This window comes from Sprattus sprattus, assembly GCF_963457725.1.
Source record: "Sprattus sprattus genome assembly, chromosome: 16".
NCBI classification, from domain to species: domain Eukaryota; kingdom Metazoa; phylum Chordata; class Actinopteri; order Clupeiformes; family Clupeidae; genus Sprattus; species Sprattus sprattus.
This window is the reverse complement of record NC_137914.1, coordinates 24483156-24507445: the sequence shown is the minus strand read 5'-3', so window position 1 is coordinate 24507445 and position 24290 is coordinate 24483156. Positions and strand designations below refer to the sequence as shown.

Genomic DNA, 24290 nt, shown 5'->3' with positions numbered 1-24290 from the left:
CATACAAGTGATCTCAAACATTATGTTTTTTCAACACACCTTGTGCACTGGTAGTAACCTTGTGACAAAATCTTCAAATGGCCATTATATTAAAAACCTGCTGGCCAAAATGTCCTGTAAGAATGCTGAGTCTAGGGCCCTTAAAGTCCACACATAACACTAGGGCAAAACCAGCAAGAACATTATATCTCTTAAATCTAATCTGTGCCAGTCAAAAGAATTATATCTATTCTGAAATCCTCCTTTTACTGTCTTCATTGCATTTTCATCTGATTCTGAAAGGTTTTATCCTTTTTGAAAGAGAAGGTCACATGATCCGATTGAGCGCTACTCCTCCTAGTTCAGTCTAATTCAATTTGATTTATTTAATGCTGATACGGCGCTATATTAATAGGCACTTTACAGAGCCCTGAGCCTAAACCTCCTAGAGCAAGCACTTAGGCGATTGTGGCAAGGAAAACCTCCCTTTTAACAGGAAGAATTGTAACTTTCAAACCCTATTTTGCCTTGTAAGACTGCATTTCTTTCACATAAACACAACAACGATCGCAAAGATGAACAAACACTAATTGAAGAACAAAATCACCGAGAGACTGTCACACCTGTGCTGAACTACGCTCCGGCCACGCCCCCCTGTTCAAGTGCATCACACATGTAAAAGTATGCGCCCGCCGCACGGCATTATGGGGCGACTATGCCGGCACGTTAAAGTAGCCTATGTTTTATCATTATTTGTTAAATGTACCTATAAAGCAGCGTCCCCAGGACGTCATTTAAAAACGTCCCGTAACCTTTACCTGCAGGTCCTCTGCGTGACGTTCGCATGAGCCTTAAAACGGACTATTAAGGAACGTTATAATTTGGTAACTCAGCACACATCCCCAGGACGTAATTTAAAAACGTCCCGTAACCTTTACCTGCAGGTCCTCTGCGTGACGTTCGCATGAGCCTTAAAACGGACTATTAAGGAACGTTATAATTTGGTAACTCAGCACACATCCCCAGGACGTCATTTAAAAACGTCCCGTAACCTTTACCTGCAGGTCCTCTGCGTGACGTTCGCATGAGCCTTAAAACGGACTATTAAGGAACGTTATAATTTGGTAACTCAGCACACATCCCCAGGACGTCATTTAAAAACGTCCCGTAACCTTTACCTGCAGGTCCTCTGCGTGACGTTCGCATGAGCCTTAAAACGGACTATTAAGGAACGTTATAATTTGGTAACTCAGCACACATCCCCAGGACGTCATTTAAAAACGTCCCGTAACCTTTACCTGCAGGTCCTCTGCGTGACGTTCGCATGAGCCTTAAAACGGACTATTAAGGAACGTTATAATTTGGTAACTCAGCACACATCCCCAGGACGTCATTTAAAAACGTCCCGTAACCTTTACCTGCAGGTCCTCTGCGTGACGTTCGCATGAGCCTTAAAACGGACTATTAAGGAACGTTATAATTTGGTAACTCAGCACACATCCCCAGGACGTCATTTAAAAACGTCCCGTAACCTTTACCTGCAGGTCCTCTGCGTGACGTTCGCATGAGCCTTAAAACGGACTTTTAGGGACCGTTCTTATTTGGTCCTCTGATGGTCCTCTCTGAACCAGAAGTTCCGCTAGAGAAAAATGATTTTCATTTGCCCGACATTTTAATGATAAGCCGGCCAAATATCTAGCCTATTTCTGCTTCTAAATTAGCCCATTGAAGAAAACTGACGGCCTGCATAGCTTAAATAATAACATAATCAGGTAGTTTAGAATGCAACATGTTTATTTTCCTAAGTTTACAATGGAAAACAAAAACATTTATGTCTGATGTGCGTCAATAAGTGGCCTTTAAGCGCAACCTGCTGTGGCGTTAAAATGAGCGCCGCAACATGGTCATTGCTCTGTTCAATGAGAGCAGAGATTCTTAAATTATTCGACCCTCTTGTGAATCCTTTGCACATTTTACTGTGACTATCAATTACCTCGCACCTGAGCCAAGAGAACTTGTCACTCCATAACGACATAAACGCCCGACATTTCAGCTTTTTCTTTGGTGATGCTGTTCGAACATCTAGGGCTTCAGGTATTCAGTGTTTGGAAAGTTCACTTTCTACATGAACTTGCTCAGTTCATTGTTGATAATTCATAATTTTGAACTACGTTCACAGCTCCAATTTTCAATATGAGGCGAGTGCTATAATTTTTCAAAATCTCTGTCTGCAATACCGCTCTCGGCTCTTCCGCGCGCTCACACACGGTAATAAAAGGAAACGCGCAACACTGCAGGTATTACAGGTTCATCCTCGTCAGAAGGTTTACCCTCATCAGATGTTTTTGGCCTCTGAAAAAAAGCTTTTAAGGCTAGTCTGCTTGGCCATGTTGGATCCTTCTCACTCAGTTCGCTCCTCGTTTGAAACCTAGGGTTTGCGCTTTAAAATGCAGCATATGCGTGTTGTTAAATAACTTTCTAACGGCAGATTAGCCTGTTCCTTTTAAACATAATAAGGGCAGTGCACGTTTGCTTTATAGGCCTTACGTAATATTAGGATTGTTGTCAAAATTGTGTTTGCGAGACGGGATTTTTAAAGAAATTCCAATCAGACAATTTGACCGGTGAGCTCTTCGTTCTGTTGCACCATCTTTGAAGGCCTGTGGAAAGCTCAATATGTTAAAGCTAGACACTTGGTCACCTTCCTATGTATGCATTGTATTGGAATCATGCAGACATTACATTTATAGCACAGATCAGTACAGAAGCATTCATATTTATTTTATTTCATCATTCTTAGTTTGGCTAGTTATTCTGCCTCCCTGCCCGCACGTCCGTGATGTGCCATGGATGTTAATTAAAAAAGGAATCATTACGGAAAACCCTCAATGCGTAGTGACTGAGATTGCTACAATATGCTTTTCCTCAAACCCTCGGAAAAAAAGACTAAGTTTGTTGGCTGTCTCACACTGTGATAAACCTGTTAAAGTGGCACTATAGTAATCAGACAGTGTTAGGACAGTAGGTAGCGATCTCGTTTAGTAATAGGAAGGTTTACGGTTCAATTCCCATGCCCGCAATCAAGTTTGTAATCGTGTGTGTCTGTGTCTATGCATATCATATGAAATGTGTAATATAAATGAACTTGAACTTGTGTGTGTGTGCGCACTGTAAGCAAAATGACGGCTCCGCGATCTATTATTATTTTATTTTCTTCATTTAGCTCAGCAAAAACGGTCGTGCCTGCTACGTCCGCGGTGCATCCTTGAATAACGTACCCAGGACGTCTAAAATAGGTTTTGTAGATGTCACCACAATGCCCTCAGGACGTTCTTGCAACTTCCTGCAGAACGTCCCCAGGACCTATAGAAACACGTTCCCCAGACGTAACCACAATGCCCTCGGGAGGTGCTTGCAACGTCCTGCATAACGTCCCCAGGACCTATAGAAAACGTTTCCCAGTTGTCACCGCAACGTCCTCGGGACGGTCTTGGAACGTCGTGCAAAACGTCCTAAAGTTGTCACGGGAACCATACACATTTACGTTTTTAGAACGTTCAGAGAGACCATTACGGGACGTCTAGGGGACGTCATTTTGCTTACAGGGTAGTAACCGAGCCCGGACCGAGTCCGACAGCCATTCAAATGTATTTTTTTTCGAATCCGAACTGAGCCCGACGGAATCAATTTCTCAACTGTTCATAGCTACTAATGCCACATTGACGTTTTTTATGAATAGCCTGGCTTTGTTAAACGGGGGCATCAACAGCTAAATGCTCTCTCACACAAACAAGTGTTGTTAAACGCACAAGCGTGCACAATAAGGCAAATAAGCATATTAAAATAAATGATTCACATTGCAAGAACGTTTAGTAAAATGATGCGGCTCCTTTAAGAAGAGCACGTACGGGAAGTGACAACGGTGACGCATAGTTTGGACAGTAGCGACAAACATTTATGTGCTGTAACAGTGTTAACCAGTACGTGAGTTTTATTAAAGCATAGCGTGTGTAATGTGTAGCTATTTCATTCCGTTTGTTAACATTTCCTGCTGTCTGTAATTACTAACCAGCAGCAGACGTAAAGGACAGGGAATTAACCCCAAACTCAAAAACATGTTGGCTAATCTACTTCGGCCGTGGAGCATTTTACTCCCCTGCAATCTCCAACTACGTTCTGAGACAGACAGCAGGAAATTACACACGCTATGCTTTAATAAAACTCACGTTTTATGATACCCCAGCGGAGGCACAACAGATAGGTCTTACCATTGAAGATCTTTTTGCAAGCCGACAGTCGTTCTGAAACTATTTACATTTAACCATCGAGGTTTAATCCATGTTGTTGTGGAGAACGAGAGTTGCATGAATCATATTTCATTAAAACATCACACTTCTTACATTGGACATATCCAACAGCCTAATTAGAATCTGCATAGTCTAAGCAGAAATATCTCCATACAGTAGATTTCCCGCTCTGTGTAACCTCTGGGTACAAGTGCACCATTTGAGATTCAGAACAGAACGCTTCTTCTTCTATTCACTTGTATTGACGCAACCGGCGCACTGCCACCAACAGTTTAGGGGTGGAACTGCAGCAGTGATCATTTAATTCTCCGCTTGGCTTTCTCGCCAGGTGATTGGCAGAACAGGGGCCAATCAGGGGCCAATCAAATTAGAGGAGGGGCCTCGGCCCCCCTGGCCCCGCCTCTAAATCCGCCCCTGCTGGCTGGCTAGCGTTACAACACTTAGATTTTTACCAGTAGCAATTCACGCATTCATCAACGTTTTCTATTTGGAATTCATTCTAGGCAAAAAACAGGATTTAAAGATTTACCTTTCTCCTTTACACGTTTCTCTTCTGCTTCCTTTTTCTTCTTCTTACATTGCGCCCCGGATGGCTTTTGCCTCTTCATTATTACGTTCTTGATTCTTGATTCTTGAACACACACACACTCTAACCAAACGCCTTACTGTACTAGCATGTTCTGACGAAACCAAGGAGGTAGGTACCCCTTCCGTTTCCGATTTTTGGCAAATTTTACCCTAATGTGAGATTTATTTTTTTACTAGTGCAGTGCCCGTAGGAATTATGCATTCTGTAGTGTTAGCAGACGTAGGTGAAGGCTAGCTGTTGTTCAGTGCAGAACTGGGAGGATAACATGACGACGTGGCCCGACATAACTTACAGCGAGAATTGCGCGTATTTCGTGGACTCCATAGCAACAGATGGGAAAGCAATGTACAATCTGAAAGCCTCAGAGGCTTATCAATATAAGCTACCATTTGTAGCGGCCACTCTTGCGTTGTGATTTTGATTGGCACCCAGCCATTTATTCATACACTCTGACAGGTTTAATGAACACAGAGCAAAGGTGATCACGCACAGTATCTTCCGAATGACAGCCTCTCCCAGCCAGGGTAAATGCAGACTGAGGTTTATAATATTGCAATAATGAGAAAACAAAGTCTACACATGAATTACAACAGATACATCGGGACACATCTGAAAACCTCTCTCATTGCGTCAGTAGGCCTTTGTGGTCTAGGCTTACCATCAACATTGAATAGAAAGCTAACTCTTATACAAATACATCAAACTACAACATGGTAATGTGAGTTGGTTACATGCCAGGCCCATACGCATCAGCTGGGGTAACATCTATGACAACGACTGTTCTATGACTATGACATCATTCACGTCGCGCGGGTCCGCTGAATAGTGCCTCACTACAGGGTCTACCGCAAACGGTAAAATACAAATATCTTGCGAACTATGAATTCAAAAATCTTCAAAATCAAGGATGCACAGGTTCATGACATGCGTAAGCTACATGCGAAATATCATAACTAACTTAACTACCGTCAGGGAGATACGCCCTAGACAGACTTTGATGGATTACTATTCCCTGTCTGTTAGATGACTGTACAACTCTAGACATTACTTTGAAACTTAATATAAAGAGGCTTAAAAATAAACGAAACGAAATCAATCACTGTCTTAAGATTACCTGAGAAAAAGTCTGTATCTGTTCACCAAGAAGAATTTGAATGCGGACCTCCTTATCGTATCCAACGCTATTCTGAACTTTGAGTGAAGGCAGGATAGTTTAATACTGCTAGGCGTATATTGTTTGGTTGTGACATCACTACCCATAGTGCCGACAGGACGGGAAACGATAACCCATTGTTTCCTACGGGAAACAGTAAAATACAAATATCTCGCGAACTATAAATTCAAAAATCTTCAAAATCAAGGATGCACAGGTTCATGACATGCGTAAGCTACATGCGAAATCTCATAACTAACCTAACTACCGTCAGGGAGATACGCCCTAGACAGACTGACTGACACACAGAGATTCCTGGATGTATAGATAGATGTCAAAATATTGGTTGGAGATATAGAAGGGGCTCCTAAATATGCCCGGGGAAAAAAATTGATTATAATTGTGTTTTTTCGGGCGCATTATTTGGCACTCACCCTTTAGATGGCGCTCTAGGTGGCCGCCTATACCGCCTGTAGGAAAGGCCGCCCCTGCGTCTATGAAAACATGCAGTAAATTGTCAGCCACTGTCTTCTCACTAATCAGAGCAGAAATGTAAATGGTGGCTGTCTAACATGAGCAGCTAATAAACTGAATTTCAACCACAGAGTAGTTGGTTAGGGATTACAATGGATGTCAATTTGATTTTTTTCTTGCAAAACGATTTTGTTATGTTGCCATTTAAGCAACAGCTACATATTAAAGAGAAAGGGGGCCGACGCCAGATATTGCATTTGTGCAAAGAAACAGCTACAAACTAAGATATTTTTGTCCCCAACACTATGCTAAGACTGCATGGTTAACTGCTAACATGACACACAAGAAGATATGCGTGCTGTTTAAGAGGAGAAGTCAAAAGCATAAGTAAACTTTGCCTAAAATTGTGATTGCCCTCAATTTTCTTCTCCCCTATGTATAGCCTTAACCCTACCCAGCATGTATTGCAGAGGGCCCCCCCTATTCAAATTGTCACACTAGTACAGCTGTAGTGACGAATTAAAATGTAATCTCTAATTCAACTTTAATTTAGTCTCACTAGTTAGGCTACACTACACTGGATTCTTCTAAAATAGATGATGTCATCCATTTTTTATTTTAGTTTTATTGCGGTGTACGTATATAATCAGGGAAGTGCACAGGAATTTTGAAGGGCAGTTGCTCTGCCCTGGAAAAAAGGGGCAACACATTCATTTTTGTCCCCGCCGCTGCCACGCCCCCGTCATCTGATCGCAAATTTTGCCAATATAATTTTAATCTCTCACTAACCGTTGCTGCCATGCCCCAGTCCCCTGATCACAAATATACATACATTTTCTTCGGAGGGGCAACTTCAGTCGAGGAGGGCAAACGGGCAGTTGGAGTTTTTTTTTTTTTTTTTTTCTGTTTGCTGATTTTCTGTCAACGATTCCCGGGACACTGAAACACCGAGGTGCACGGAATTTAGTGGGCATGTAGCCCCACTAGATGAGCGTGGAACCATTGGTTTTCGTTTTGATCCATTGCACCCCCGTCGGACTGGACCCGTTTTAGAGAGGGTGGGGCGATTCAGTTTTCTGTGAATAAGTCGAAAAACCGTAGGGCTTAGGAGGACCACATTTTTTTGTATGGTGGTCTTAAGAGGCCACGTCAACCATTCCACTACCACTTATTTCATGTATAGCGCCACCTAGTTACAAATGAAAAAGCAAAAATGGAGTGTTGTAAAACATTTGAATTGTAAGTTGACAAGGTCAGAACTGCACGAAATCAGAGGTTTGGGATCATTATGACACCTTCTGACTGCACGTTAAGTTTCGTGGAATTCCGTTCACGGGGGGGCATGCAATAAATTGATTTATATGATTATACACCAACTGGTCTGTAGGTGGCGCGACACAGTTTTCTTCGAATATCCCGAGAACCGTAGGGCCAAATTGTTCTTGTATGTTTGTGTCAAGGGGCCATGTCAACCCGTACCATAACCAGTCATTACATGTACAGCGCAACCTAGATAAAAATTTAAAAGCAAAAATTAGGTGTTTTAATCGAATATATGTCAAAGTGCTCGGAAAATTACCAAATTTGCCAGGGTCATCAAGCATGTAACCGTCCATCTTCGGTAGAGAGGCAAAATGGCTCTGTAGCGCCCCCTAGAACATTGCAAAAAACCCTGTGCATTGGGGTTATTTTGGCGTAGCTTGACGGAATTCGGTACACGTCTTCATCATGCTTGGACGCACAAAAAAGTCTCTTGACGCCATGGTGGCAGGTCCACAGGAAGTCGGCCATTTTGAGTGGAAGATGCGCTTTGACGGCGTTTGCACACCTCGCATCTGATCGAACTCCTCCGACAGCTTTAATGGTAACGCCTTGAAATGTGGTCAGGTTACTCTTCAGCCATGGGCGACTAAAAGTTATATTGGATTTTCTCATTAGTCGGAAGGTGTGGGCGTGGCAGACCCTCAAACTTTGCCAACTTGCCAGTGCTTGCCACAAAACACAAAGTCTCTTATAACTCTTGTGAACATTGTTTGATCCAGAGAAAATGTCTTAGGGTGGAGGCTGGCCCGAACCCGTACATATGCCTGTACATATGCCTGACTGATATCACCTATAGCGCCACCTGTTGGTGGTTGGAAACTTCACTTTGTTTCCACACCTCTTTATGTGACCTGTTTTAACAAACTACATTGCAAAAGAAAAATATACCAAAACAATCCACAAAAAAGTAGTACACAAAACATTACATTACCAAATCATCAAAATCTATCACAAATAATTCCTTTAATACATAAAAAATGAAACACAAACCAATGTACACACACAAAACACATAAAAACACACAAATACACTGACAACCATGACTCATTCTGTGTTAAAACCTACTGAACAGTTCAGCGGTCATATTTTGTAATGCTTTGCGTTACGTCTAGTTGTTTTGGTGATGTGTGTATTAGAGATGCGCGGTTGGCGGTTGCACCCGCGGACTCCGCGGGTAAACCGCGGATCGGGCGGGTGATGTGACAAAAAATTATATTTTAATTAAATTCGGGCGGGTGGCGGTTTACCCAACGAAATTCAAAATATCTACACATTGTTAAATGTCGTTACCTACATCCAAGCACATTTTCAAATAATCAAATTTTCATCAGGCAGTAAATTGGCCTTGTTCCGTGTACAAAGCAAACAAAGGAAGCAAAAAAGTTTAAATTAAGTGATGATCCCTATCATGTCGCGTCTCTTTGCAACGCCGCAAACCTGCAAGCTATGAGTCAGCTGTCAGTATTGGAAGAAGCCTTAACGTGTCGTAGATGAAGCTGCCTGGGTTATTTAGTTTCGTTAGGCTATTAGTTATATTTTAAAACAGCCAGTCATTGTAGCCTACCACTCGTGGAATAAGGAATTTCAAAGAGATGATGGAGTGATTTGACTCAGAAGTGACATTGGGCATTGGCAGCGCGAGATGAACAAGTTAAACTTCTAGCTCAGTAACTTCACCAGCTAAGAAAGAAGGTAAGAAAAATAGTCGGAAAACTTTGATTTGCAAGGCAAGCAGGCAAGTGTTGGGGTTGTTACAGTATAAAGCCTACAATGCGGTGAAATTTCGGAATTAATAGACTCGGCGTTTCCTTCTAAACTAAAAACAGTAGGCTATATTACCATATTAAAATGGTGTACCAAATTGCGTTTTATTACAATGATAAAAAAGTGTAGGCCTACTAGCCTATGGTAAGGTCAGGTTTGCCGATGTGCTTGGCTATTTTAAAGTTTCTCCCATGTGCATCGATCGGAGACAGACGTCACTTCACTGATAATATTCTGGGGATAGGCTACAACATAGCCAATAGGCTTTCATACTAGGGGCTTTATCCTTTAAATATCTTTGCATTGGATCAGTCTCCTTTCAAGAACAGGCAAGAACTTTCTATCCTCGCGTCACAGCGCCTATACCTAAAAACAACAGGCGGATGGCGGGCGGGTGCGGTTTTGAAAATTGGTCAAAAAAATTGGTGCGGATGGATAGCGGACGGATCATGCGTTTTGTGATGCGGTTGCGGATGAAATAATAGCCCATCCGCGCATCTCTAGTGTGTATATACTAGAGATGCGCGGTTGGCGGTTGCACCCGCGGACTCCGCGGTTAAACCGCGGATCGGGCGGGTGACGTGACAAAAAATAATATTTTAATTAAATTCGGGCGGGTGGCGGTTTACCCAGCGGAATTCAAAATATCTACACATTGTTAAATGTCGTTACCTACATCCAAGCACATTTTTAAATAATCAAATTTTCATCAGGCAGTAAATTGGCCTAGTTCCGTGTATGCATACAAAGCAAACAAAGGAAGCAAAAAAGTTCAAATTAAGTGACGATCCCTATCATGTCGCGTCTCTTTGCAACGCTGCAAACCTGCAAGCTATGAGTCAGCTGTCAGTATTGGAAGAAGCCTTAACGTGTCATAGATGAAACTGCCTGGGTTATTTTGTTTCGTTAGGCTATTAGTTATATTTTAAAACAGCCAGTCATTGTAGCCTACCACTCGTGGAATAAGGAATTTCAAAGAGATGATGGAGTGATTTGACTCAGAAGTGACATTGGGCATTGGCAGCGCGAGATGTTCAGAACAAGTTACACTTCTAGCTCAGTAACATCACCAGCTAAGAAAGAAGGTAAGAAAAATAGTCGGAAAACGTTGATTTGCAAGGCAAGCAGGCAAGTGTTGGGGTTGTTACAGTATAAAGCCTACAATGCGGTGACATTTCGGAATTGGCTAACAGACTTGGCGTTTCCTTCTAAACTAAAAACAAGGCTATATTCCCGTATTAAAATGGTGTACCAAATTGCGTTTTATTACAATGATAAAAAAGTGTAGGCCTACTAGCCTATGGTAAGGTCAGGTTTGCCGATGTGCTTGGCTATTTTAAAGTTTCTCCCTGTGCATCGATCGGAGACAGACGTCACTTCACTGATAATATTCTGGGGATAGGCTACAACATAGCCAATAGGCTTTCATACTAGGGGCTTTATCCTTTAAATATCTTTGCGGCATTGGATCAGTCTCCTTTCAAGAACAGGCAAGAACTTTCTAGCCTCGCGTCAGCAGCGCCTATACCTTAAAAACAACAGGCGGATGGCGGGCGGGTGCTTTTTTGAAATTTGGTCAAAAAAATTGGTGCGGATGTGTAGCGGACGGATCACGCGTTTTATGATGCGGTTGCGTATGAAATAATAGCCCATCCGCGCATCTCTAGTATATACTGTTACAGTCTCACACACCAAAGTGAATTAGTCAAAGGTTTGGTTAAAAGCTGACGAATAGCATTGTTGAGCAATCCCTTTAACGCGTCAGACTAAAATAAACCGTAGTTGTTCCAAAAAAAATAGTTTTTGTTGAAACATAATTGTAGACCTGTTTTAAAATGTTTGCATTTCTTCAAACTCTTGTTTTATTGTTAATCAGGGTAGCCTATGTGATTTTAAGCTTTTTTGAGTTACAATAAATAGTTTTGATCACTTACATTCCATGACAACTGTTATTTTTATTGAGATTGATATAGTTCATCACACATTGGCCTTATTCCTGGAGAATTTGGGTGCGATGAAAAAGTTCTGATACGGTGTCTATAAGATGCAAAAACCATCCTTAGGCACAGAGAAGGCACCAGCTATAATCAGTCACATAAAATGAAAGTATGTCAACGTTACACCTGAACTGTATAGTTGTGATGTATCTGTTAAACAGATTCTGTTTGCTGTTAACAGTGCTCTAAATGTCTCCCTCTCTCTAGGTTGTGATCATGTATCTTCCTGCTATTACCAGTCCTCTAAATCTCTTTCTCTAGGTTGTTTTGATGTATCTGTTTGCTATTTCCAGGACTCTAAGGGCCTGATTTACTAACATGATTGCGCCCATTTCAGGCGTAAAATAGCGGTCGTAAACATAAAACGGTATTTACTAAGCAGGCGCATTTGAGTAGAGGCGCATATTAACGCTTTGGGGGTGTGAACGTGGGAGGGCACGGAAACGTGGGTGGAACCTGGGCGTAATTTAATGGGAGGAGAGAAGGTAAGTGCGCCTAATGATGTATTGCGTGGTATTTACTAAAACTGCCTGGCGAGCGCACGTCTCTAATTTGCGGGATAATTCTCCGCCTCATTAAAGCACGTCTTAACCAGGAAGCGCATTTCCATTGAGTCTGAAAACGTTGATATGGCAGCAGTTATAAGAGCAAGGCGAAGACATAGACAGAGACAGTGCACATAAATATTTTTTTCAACTCGTATAACAATTTTTCAGTTAAGCGAACCACAAATCATTAGACGGTACAGGTTAACCAGCCACGCAATACTTCAATTACTGAACCAGATCAGAGACCACATCGAACCCTCCAACCGGAGATCACATTCCATTCCATCAGTTGTTAAACTCCGGACAACATTGCAAATATTGGCATCGGATCATTTCAAACAGTTATAGCATCAGCAGTTGGTATATCTCAGCCTTCACTCAGCCAAATATTCACCAAGGTACTCGACGCATTGCTACGGCGCACTGGTCAATACATTTCCCCACTGCCGTAGCTGAAATTACAGGACTTTTTTGAAATCGCAAACTTTCCGAACGTAATTGGAACCATTGATTGCCCCCACGTCCATATATATTGTAGTGAACCCATGTCCCTTGTAGAAATTATTAATCTCGCCATGTACACATCTATATTGTTATAATAGACAGTTTATGCATTAATGCCACCAATAGCATATTCTTTATAATCATGTTCTTTTAAACATCTTGCTATAGGTGATGGCAGGCAGAACAACAATATAACAGCGCACACATTGAATCAGGTTCAGTGATTGAGCGAACGTGAACCAATATATTTATTTCCTCTTCGCTGAACCTTAATTTTCTCTTCCTAAATAAATACCACGGAAAATGCGCAAAAACACTGTGCGTTAATGTGCGACCGCAGATTAAGCTGCTGTCGCATTCTTAGTAAATCAGGCCCTATAGGGCGGAGTAAACACAGATTGCCCAGCGCGGATCTGGTTTGATAAATACCACGGAAAATGCGCAAAAACACTGTGCGTTAATGTGCGGCCGCAGATTAAGCTGTGGTCGCATTCTTAGTAAATCAGGCCCTAAATCTCTTCCTCTCTCTAGGTTGTGATCATGTATCTGTTTGCTATTACCAGTGCTCTAAATCTCTTCCTCTCTCTAGGTTGTGATCAGTCCTGTGTGGGCTGTATGGGCAGTGGCCCAGCGAGATGCAAGAAGTGTGCCAGAGGTTATAGACTCATTGGGGCCAAGTGCCTGGGTAAGCCTTCCTGTTTGCAGGTTTCTCCCTTTCTATGTGATGTTCTCATACCCTGTACCTTTCTTTATATTAGCTCTTGTTATATTAGCTTCTGTTACAGGCCATGAGGGCTCCAAACTGACATTCTACAGTAGGTCGACATAGAATACAGCCGATTCTGTGATACCATTTCAACTCAGTTAAATGCAGTTTCAATTGTATTAATTTTTATAGCACCAATAACAATTGAAATAGGCTCAAGGCTCTTTACAAAACAAAACTCCCTTTTAACAGGTAGAGCCCAGCTCACAAAGGGGGGACCCATCTGCCTGAGGGTTGTCTGTGAAGAGAAATAGAAAGGAGAGGTAGGAGGGTAGGGAGGAAGAGCAGAGAGAATCAGAAGAAAGCAGATGAATTCATGTATCCATCAGTCAGGATGAAACATGTCAGTGTACATGACTCATGTACTGTATACACTTCAGGATACAAGATTGAGAGGAAAATGTCGAAATGGAAAGTTGCCAGTATTCAAAGTATCGGTTGAAAAACAGCTCAGTGGGTATATAGTGTGCTCATAATGTTACTATAACAGCACAGTGGGTATACAGTGTGCTCATTGGATTACTATTACATCTTAGTGGGTATACAGTGTGCTCATAAGGTTACTATTACAACTTAGTTGGTATACAGTGTGCTCATAAGGTTACTATTACAGCTTAGTGGGTATACAGTGTCCTCATAATGTTACTTTTACAGCACAGTGGGTATATAGTGTGCTCATAATGTTACTTTTACAGCTAAGGATAAGAAGAGCTATGAAGCAGAGAACCATGTCAATGATGCCATTTGTTTGTGTAATCGTGCACGCCAGTTCACACCACATCACTCTACCGAGACAGCTAACTGCTACTTCCTAGAAAAAGTCCAAATTGGATAAAGGTGGGGTAATTTGTGCAGTTTTCTTGGATCTTAAAAAGGTTTTTGACACTGTGAATCACCAGACACTGTAGGCAAAATTATTATATTTTAATTTCTCAGCAGAAGCCACAACATGGATGAAGTCATATTGGCTGATAGGACTCAAAGTGTACACTTTGGAAGAAGCTTTTCTCCATACCTCAGTAATAATATTGGTGTACCCCAGGGGTCAGTATTGGGGCCGATCCTGTTTAGCATGTACATTAATGATTTACCATCAGTGTATCTATTAATATGCAAATGTATGCAGATGACCCTGTTCTTTATACACATGTAAAAACCAAAGAACAGGCTGCCACTAAATTAACCGCAGCATTAGTCCATGTCTCTGAACGGCTAAAAACGTCATCCCTACCCTTGAACACAGATAAAACAGTCTGTATGTTCTTCTCCAAGAAATAATCAAATGCACCACCCCCTGATGTCTTTATTGAAGGAGAAAAGCTCACAGCTGTATCTGATTTAAAATATCTGGGGATCATTTTAGATTGCAATTTAACATTTTAAGAAAAGGTTGCCAATACCATTACATTTAACTTGGCTAATTTTAGACACGTAAGGCCGTACTTACCTACAGAGGCAGCCAAACTTTTTATGCATGCCATGATCTTCTCTCACATCTCGTTCTGTTACACAAGCTGATGACAAGCAAGTACAACAACTCTTAAATCAAGAGACCCTTTACACGCAAACTCTAGACCAGAAAACTATCAGCTATCACCACTGCAATATAACAACAAAGTATAACTTATTCAAATTTGACAGTTTCTTACAGTTTTTAGATGCCTGCCTCATTTTTTAAATATTACATGGGCTGGCACCTCCACCATTAAATGAGTTTATAAAGCTGAAGGATGGCAATGACTTGGCAACTAGGGCAGTCACCAGGGGAGACTGTGTTATACAGTATAGACACAGTACGTTTGGACAGACAGTCTTCTCAGTACGCGCCTCTAATTACTGGAATACCCTCCCTGCTGATGTGAGGGAGTGCGCCAGTATTTCAGTGTTCAAAAACAAACTTAAGGAATTGATAAAAAAATAACCAAACATGCAACCATAATTAGGCCACTGCATTACTAACACTGTAACTTCTTTTTATGTCAAACACCTTGTCTGTCTGGTTTTTTCAATTTGTTATCTTAACTGCACTGTTTTGTCACACTGTTGTTTACCTTTTATGTCTGTCTGGTTTTTACAACTTGTTTTCTTAACTGCACTGTTTTGTCAAACTGTTGCTATTCTTTTTTTATTAGTATTTAATTTAATTATATAATTTTGTATTATTATTTCTTTCTTTTATTTCCATATATCTCTGTCATCCCATGCCAAGGGACAACGGATGAAAACTAGCTAACCAAGCTAATTCCGGTGCATTTACATTTTCTGGGAAATGTTAATCAATGTACATTGTCCCTTTTCAAATAAACGCATAAATAAATAATAAATAGTTTGGTGGGAATGGGAGGATTTCTGCAGGTGGATCAAGTGGGAAAACTGCAACGGCATCCCACAGCGGAGATAGTTATATCTCCATTACAGGACACTTTGAGTACTGTATGTCTGTACATAGTCAGGGATTTTAAAATGTTAAGAGCGGAAGTTGTAAGATTAACTTATTAATATACAAAATACAGCAACCACGACATCATCAAAATTACACATCAATATAAACTACAGTTACAGTTCATTTTGTATTTTTTTAAGTCAACATGACATCATATCACAAAAATTCACCCTACATAGGTAGCATTCGTTCCATGCCAAAATGCCTGCACATCAGTCAGGGCTTGTGAGTTGAAGGTCCACATGCAACGTCTCTTTATCTAGATCATTTGAAAATATTTGACAGCCTTTCACTGCTTAACAATGCACATAACAAATCTGCGTTGGGAAGCACTCAAGTATCATGATTGGAAGTATCCAATTAGATGATCGTTGGAAGTATCCAATTGATGATTGTTTGCACCAGCATGTTACATTTTGAAAAAATGCAGGCATTAAACGTTTTTGTCCTTTATTTGTTTTTGTTGAGTAGCTCTTGTTGCCTGGACTATAAATTGGTCTGATTCACTGATTCAGAGAAGACAAATTAGTCAATCTTTAACTTGACATGTGTTTTCAACAATTGGCAAAGCGCTCCACACACCATTCTATCTCCCAAAGATATAGTCACATTATCATGTATACAATTTTGGGGAAAGCATTTTATGAGTTTTTAAAAATGAAACTATTTTGATACAAAAGACAACCACATTCAAATACAAATGACAAAATACTAGTTTGTAATTGAAATCCATATTTGAATCACATGTATCAGAAAAGTGCTCATCCGTCAACTCAGTGAAGCAACAAGACCTTGAGATTGGCGGGCCATGCTCAGGGGGAGTGAGCACCACTTGCAGCTGTTCAAAAGATGCTCACACAGATTTTCCCAATCAGTATTTTTATTGTGAACACTTGTGCTGTAGTTTATTTATAAAGGCTTAATAAGGCTTTGTATTAAAAAGAAGGAAATAAAAAACGAAAATATTCATATTCAATGTAAAATGCAATATTGCTCAATATTCACGTCACTGTTTTTAGTCTTATGTCTTGAGTAAGTAAAGTAGGTAATGTTGCCTTAGTCTTATGTCTTCCTGGTTAGTAATCCCTCTCCCAAGCCTTCGTTTCAAAGAGACTGCTACAGGTTTTCTTAAGAAATTGTGTAGAATTGAATTCCATTCATTCTCTCTTCAACTCTGAAAAGTTTCTCATTTCCCCACAGCATGATGCCATATATAACTGCCATATCCCACAATTGGGTTGGTGTTTCTTGTGATTGGCAGTGTTGGATTCAGAAGGAAAAGGAGGAGAGAGAAACATGGCAGAATCAGAAACATGGCAGATTAACCCATACACGTATCAGAATAAGCATGCTAGCATACATGTGGCAAATGTACACAATACAGATACATAAAGACGGTATATAGAAAATACACACAACATTTGTATATCCAGATGGATATCTCTACTTTAACCACTCATGAGTAATAGCTAATAATGATCAGCTCTATTTTCCTTAATATGGAACTCAAAACCAGAGGGGTTTAATACCAACTATATACAACTCATATATTTCAGTTCTTAATTAACTTATGTTGCCTTTAGAAATTTCCTACAGCATAAATGTTCACAAAAGAAATTCCGATTGGGAAAACATGTGTTAGTATCTTTTGTAATTGTGAAAATAGTGATGACTTTCAGGAGTGATGAGTACTTAAAGCCACTCTAAATTGGTCATCAATCAATGTGATATTTTATACTAGTAGATTCAGTAAATCACAGACACTGATTTCAACGTGGTCCCCTTTACTTTGCCCTTAATCCAACTGTCTATGGAACTCTTGTTACACATGATAATAATAAGAACGCCACCCACAGGCCAGGAGTAATATACAGAATTACAATACATCACAAATCATCACACCCAAGATTCTTGTAGCTCTAGTTGGAGTAAGTTGTGATGAGCTTATTGGGGATAATTCTTCAAAATACTGAACTGAAGATGACGGTCCTTCATCCAAACTGAGATATCACTAGAACCATGCAGAGGTTCAAGTCACAGGTATACAACTTGTAAACAGAGCAGTCCGTGGAACAAAAAAAAACAGGGAGCAGGAAGAAAAACTTAGTTGCACCAGTATGAGCAAATAAGGAGGAAGGTTGGACCCTACGTATATGCAGTTTTGAGTTCTTGGTCTTTAATATCAAACACTTTTTATGCTAGGTCTTGATAATGCATTTAGATAGTTGAAATGCTCAAGATATCATAGAAGATGCTGAAATGTTTGTTCAATATTGTTTATACCTTCATATTGTTTAGTACACTCTGTTGTCTTCCTGTTCTGTCTCTGTCCAACTCTCAGATGTGGATGAGTGCAGTGAGCGTGCCCTAGTATGCCCAGGTCTTAATGAGGCCTGCATAAATGAGGAGGGTTCATTTCGCTGTGAGTGCGCTGAAGGATTCATCAGAAGAGACAGTATATGTGTGGAAAATCTACCACCCGGTGAGTGCACAAACAGGAAGTATGTGGGGTTTTTAGGGTTAAGTGAAAGTCATTTTAATGCAGTTAAAGCATCTGTTCCAAAACTAGCAAGTTTACTACCTATATGGCATGCAAAAACCCTGCAAACACCACCAACACCCCAGTTGACAGCACACTAACTGGCAATGTCATGCTGTGGGTATTCCAGCCCAGTATACAGCACTACATAGGGCATATTGTGGATGGCTAGTGGGAAAGACACAGGTGCTCCACATGCTATTAAAATTAATTTGAGGATGGTACACATACTAGTTGCCTGTAAAACCATACCTGGACACATCTGATACTGCCCAGCTCTCAATCTTCATCTGACTCTGTGCTTTACAGAGGAACTTTTGGGATTTAAAATCAATACATGGCACAACTACGGGAAAAAACATCTATGAAGAGGTATCTAAATATGTCAATGAAATGGGGCTGTCTTGGGACAAACTTGTGTGACTGACCACAGATGGAGCGCCTGCGATGTGCAGAAAAGAGAGACATAAGAAATGAATGCCACTGATGTTTATTTAATTTAGAATTTTTGTCTGTGTTTATAGGCAATAACTAACAGGCCCTTTAAACTACTCGTCCCGGATTAAATAGGCCTATGTTAAACTTAAGTTCATGTTTACATATGAAAACATATAATATATCTTTTTTTCCCCTCAATAAATATTGAATATGTCCGGCCCTCGACATGGACCCAGTTTTTGATGTTGGCCCTCTGTGTATTTGAGTTTGACACCCCTAGTCTAGACACTTCTTTAACAATTTACATAAAATACTATAATGCAGGTAATATAAGGTGCGATCAACAGTCGGGAAAAATATGGTAGAATTCGATCATTCATAGATTCATGGATAATTCTCTGTTAACAAACCCTGCTCACACAATGTGATATTTCGCTGTGCACATGATGTGCTATGATGGTGTTGAATTTAAAACATGATCTATGATCCAGTCTCTTTCCATTTGTCAGGCTTCACTTAAATTCAAGTATATAAAACTGATATTACTGATAAATGTACAGTATTTGATGCCATTTAAAAACCTATATTGAATACAGTAGTGATGACATTCTCTCTCTTCCTCTCTCTCTCTAGTTGGACCAGAGAAGGGATTATTTGATGACATGACCGATGACGAGGTCCTGGTGTTGCAGCAGATGTTCTTTGGTGTGGTCATCTGTGCCCTGGCCACTCTGGCTGCTAAGGGGGACATGGTCTTCACTGCTATCTTCATTGGTGGGATTGCAGCCATGGCTGGATACTGGCTATCAGAGAAGGGGGATCGCATGTTGGATGGGATACTTAAAGGCCGTTAGTCCTCTTATTTAAAAAATACCATGAAAGCAAGACCTGTTGTAAAAGCTTTAGTTGGAAAATAAATGAAGTTCAGGTTTGAACACTTGAATGGTTGTGGTTGCATGAAGGCAAGTCAACTGTGTGTTTGTATTTTTACTGGTTTGAAAAACATTGTTGAGGTAGCCACCGTAATGGTGAAAATCTGAGAGAAAGTATCTGTGCAAATCCATTTATTCCATCCTTATTCATTTAAAACTGTGCTGTAGTTTTCCTGTCATTGCACTAATATGTCAGACTGACTGGGAAAATAACAGAAATTGGAGACCTGACTAGAAGCATCCTTACAAGAATGTATTGCTGGAACATGTATCCTAGAACACTTATATTTCCTTGTTAAGTACAAAGTTGGCTTGGGTACTAAACCATTAAGTATGGACTTTTAATCACAGAGGGGCATTTATGTCATTTGGTGGCTTGACTCACACTTCAGGATTCATTCAAACCAATGTTAGCAGTGGGTAAGTGTCCTAAGGGGAACAATTCATGTTTTTTTTTAAGTTAGTTGAATTCGAGTCTGCATCACCACATTATCCATCATAATAGACTTGATAAACAGAAACTATGTTTAAGAAAAGCCTTTTTTTCTGACACACAAAATAGTTTGTCAGAATTTGTTTTTCTCGTTTTCATTGTGCAATTTCAAACTTTATCAGAAGGGCTTAACCACTGATCTGTGTCCATTGAACTATCAATATCAGCACAAAGCATTAGGGCAGCAACCAAATGTTTGATTTGACAGTCCTGTTATTCATACAACAGTTCATTCATAGACATAACCTTTCAAGTGCATATCCAATTATTGAGTTTCATTTTGAAAGATGTATATTGTCTTTAAGGGCTCTTTACAGTAAACCCATTGGGGTACATTATGGTAGACCCCTTAAAGGTGGAGTCCACAATTCTGGTCAAATTCAGCAAATTTCCCCTCACAGAAAATCTTAAAGGCCTATGGAATGTTTACCTTGTTTTATTTGAATGTCATTCCTGCCAAATCAACTGAAGGTCCCCATGTGACCCCTCACCTTGCCCTATAAATGTTTTGTCATGCATACCCCAATTTTACATTTCCAGAAATAATGATAACTGCAATCTGTTTTTTTAACCATCTTCCACTGACAAATAATGATATGCATTGTGTTCCTGTGCCTATGTTTTTCATCCAGCAAAAGGCTTCACAGTATGTTGAGATTTGCAGCTGTGGAGAAGTACTAAAATTATATAAGCAATAAAATTCCACAAATATGTTCTTCTTTATTATATCTTAATTTCATCTTTGTGGCTCAATATATTCATTTTTAAGCACACTTTTTTAATTATTTTCATTTTTAAGCAAACTATTTTACGTTCTGGGTGAACTTGCTTCTGTTACGGGTCAGACTCCCCCATGGCAAATGTTGCTCACTGTCCCGTTGAAAAATATAATTGCAACAACTGTGGAAAGACTGGACACTGTGAGTTTGCCTATCAACTAAAACATGTCCAAGATGTTGAACCACCGGCGATGGAAGTGCCAGAGATTGTGCATGTACTGATAAATGATCAAGTAAGTTATCCATGAAGTTGGGAATAAAAATGTGTCACCAGTTCAGCATTGTGCCGGTAGTAGATACAACTCAAGTAAGTGTCAAATCCTGCCAGATAACCTCTACCAATGATACTTTCACACATTGATATTGAGGCCACCTAGGGTATTCAATATGCTATACATCCATGTTTGAAGTATATTCATCTATTTTATGCAGTTTGGCATGCCTCTGCTTGGTATTGATAGTACGTCTGTTCACAATGTCCAGTTTCGTTGTGTCAGTAACTGTTTAATACATTGACACTAAACTTGGTTTAATGAACTCAGGACTCCCTCCTGAGGTTATGCAAAGAAATACGCCATCTGACCACTCAGGGTGGCGGCAATAAACAAAAAATGTATCCTAATAACTTTTCATGTGATGTGTAAAAGTGGTTGTTTTGTCTGATAATATTTTGGGAGATCCCAAGTATAGTACATGACAACCGATAATCTGGATGCATGTGGCTGCTGTATTGGATTTAAGAAAAAAATAATTGTTCAATTTAAAAGTTTTTAGCTGCCACAAACCTCATCGCATCTCCACCAAATTTGGCAAAGATGATCTTTAGACAAAGCCTCATTGTTACTATTATTGCTTCTCTTCACTAAAAGTTTTTGTTAGCAAAATTGGCAGTTTGTTGGAAATTACGCCAACTACTCAGGCACATAAGATGACGCTCTAACACCAACTACTAAGGCACATAAGTTGACACTTAAGGCTTACAGTTTTGCAATTTTCTCAGAAATGGCTTCACTCAGTTTCAAAATGATTTAGTCATTTTAATCAAGTCATCTGCATGTTTCCTTCACTGGTCTTCTGCACACAAAAAAATGAGTATACATCTACAGACAGATTTTTTTTTATTTTTATAAGTCAATCCATTTCAATTATACCAGCCAATCAAGTAACATTGTGTCTTGTGTCTCACCAACAGATTGTATAATTTGTTCTATGATGTTCTGGGGATAATCCCCAAGTTTCATACAAATAGACCACTAGAAGGCGCTACAACTAAAAACCTTTTTTAGACTTTTTACAAGTTAATCTCCCCACTCTTCCGGTCTGCCATATTTACTTGTATCATCTCATCCAAGACTGTTTGTCATTACAACTTTACTTGGACCGAGAAAATTAGGTACTTTTCCAAATTTGAATTTCTCATCATAAATTCAGTATGAGCAGCATAGCAGAATTTCAGAAATGTGGTCTTATAGCAAATTCTGAAATTCATTATGAAATGTTTACATTGCTTGGAGTCTTGGCAATTCAACAGTTTGAGTGTGTGAATTTGGCAGATCAAACCAAGGATGCAGGGGGTTAGCTCCATATATGTGGCTAAAATGAGTGGTGGCGACAATAATAAGTAGTTAGGGTCCCCGCTTTGCAAGTTGCCTATATGACTTTGGACAAAAGCGTCTACTTAATAACTTACTTTTACCTTCAAATTAGCAATAAACATCAATGCACAATTACACATGACATAATGTATTACAATATAATACAACAAAACAAAGGTATTACAGTTTTTTACGATTGCTAAAACACTAAAACCCATTGGCTGAACAAAGTTCTCAGTTGCCTGAACTCATGAGGCTAATTGTGCAGTCTGTTGCCAATACCTTAAACTATTTCACACGGCAAAACACAATTTGCAGCTCTCACTTAGACTTTTCAGCAAAACTCTAAACACATTCTCAGTCTCAAAACACATTCTGCACTCCAATGCAGAATGCATGTCATCCATACTGGTAAACACAAGTGGCAACAATCAAATACAAATAGAGAACAAATGTCATTGATTAAACACAACCACTCAAAATTGATTTAACTTGTATCAAATGATGTGACACAACCAATATAAGCCAGTTTAGAGAGCAAACAGGTTGAGAGGACGAGGACAAGTGAACATCACATTGACTCCTTTGATTTTGGTCCCTTTTACTGTAGTAGTGTGTGTACTGTAGTAGGCCTACAGTGCATTGTAGGCTGTATAATGTACAATAAGCAAGTTGTATGGCCCTGAACATTGTGCTTTCTATTTGGTACAGTAACAGTACTGACTGCTCAATAGATTTTGACTGGTTGCAGGTTCATATCAACAAAGAACAAGTGTGAGTACTGAGATGCAGGGTACAGTACTATAGGAGAAGGAGAAAGAACCAACACAAATTAGAGCAAAGCAGAGTAGTAATTTCTGATACATTTGTATAGCTACTATGAGAGAACATGTTTTCATTCATCAAAAGACAATGATAGATAAATATGAAATTTGTTTTGAGATCTAAAAAATGTACTTCTCCCTGAGAACTATATGTTTTGAACAATGTGTTTTCAATTTTTTGGTGTATTGTTTACTGACTGCTTGAAAGTGTATATCATTTTGATCACTTTGTTTATGATTTGACAGTGTTTGATTTTGAGCCCAGGTAAAACTGTTTTGAGGCGAAAGTTTCATTTTGCAAGAGGTTTTGTAAATAGTGCAGAATAGTAAAATGTAAATAGACCTGAATAGTGAAGATGAGGTTTTGTGTTCAGAGTTTAGAGAAAATGAGTGACTGTTTCAAGAAATGTGTTTTAGCAATTGTAAAAAAAAAAAACTGTAAGTGAGTGTAAAGGAAACACTGAATCACTTGTGAGCATTCTCAAGAAGGACCCAGCTCGTAACTTTGGTCTCCATTGCAAATCTATCCACGTTAACACATGCATGGCTCTGGCCTTATGCCTCTGCAAAACACAGGGCAAAGTGAAATTAGACCACTAAAAACATCAAATGGGGAAAATGCCTCAGGGGGACAATACCATGTCTTGAAAGAGAAAAATTGTTTATTTATTATGCAAACAAACTGATTTAACTTTAGGACATTAGACCTATTCACCAAGAAGGATAGACCTGAAACTCATGTTTTATAACTCATGTTTTATAACGTGAAAGTGACTATTTGGCAAAGGTGGTGTAGACACACACACTCTGAAATCAACCTCTGCATTTAACCCATCCAGGGAA

The 24290-nt window shown here is 39.8% G+C and overlaps 1 protein-coding gene across 1 annotated transcript in view; it reads left to right on the top strand.

Moving 5' to 3' along the window:
* The window catches only part of creld1b (cysteine-rich with EGF-like domains 1b), a gene marked incomplete at its 3' end in the record, with an annotated part of 88142 nt that extends 68464 nt beyond the window's left edge, over nt 1–19678 (top strand). Inside the window, exons 9-11 of the mRNA XM_080854633.1 lie at nt 13228–13323; nt 18189–18329; nt 19458–19678. Of these exons, the coding sequence (XP_080710759.1) occupies nt 13228–13323; nt 18189–18329; nt 19458–19678 (458 nt within the window). The remainder of the gene's footprint in view (nt 1–13227; nt 13324–18188; nt 18330–19457) is intronic.
* Nucleotides 19679–24290: the final 4612 nt, after the last annotated feature.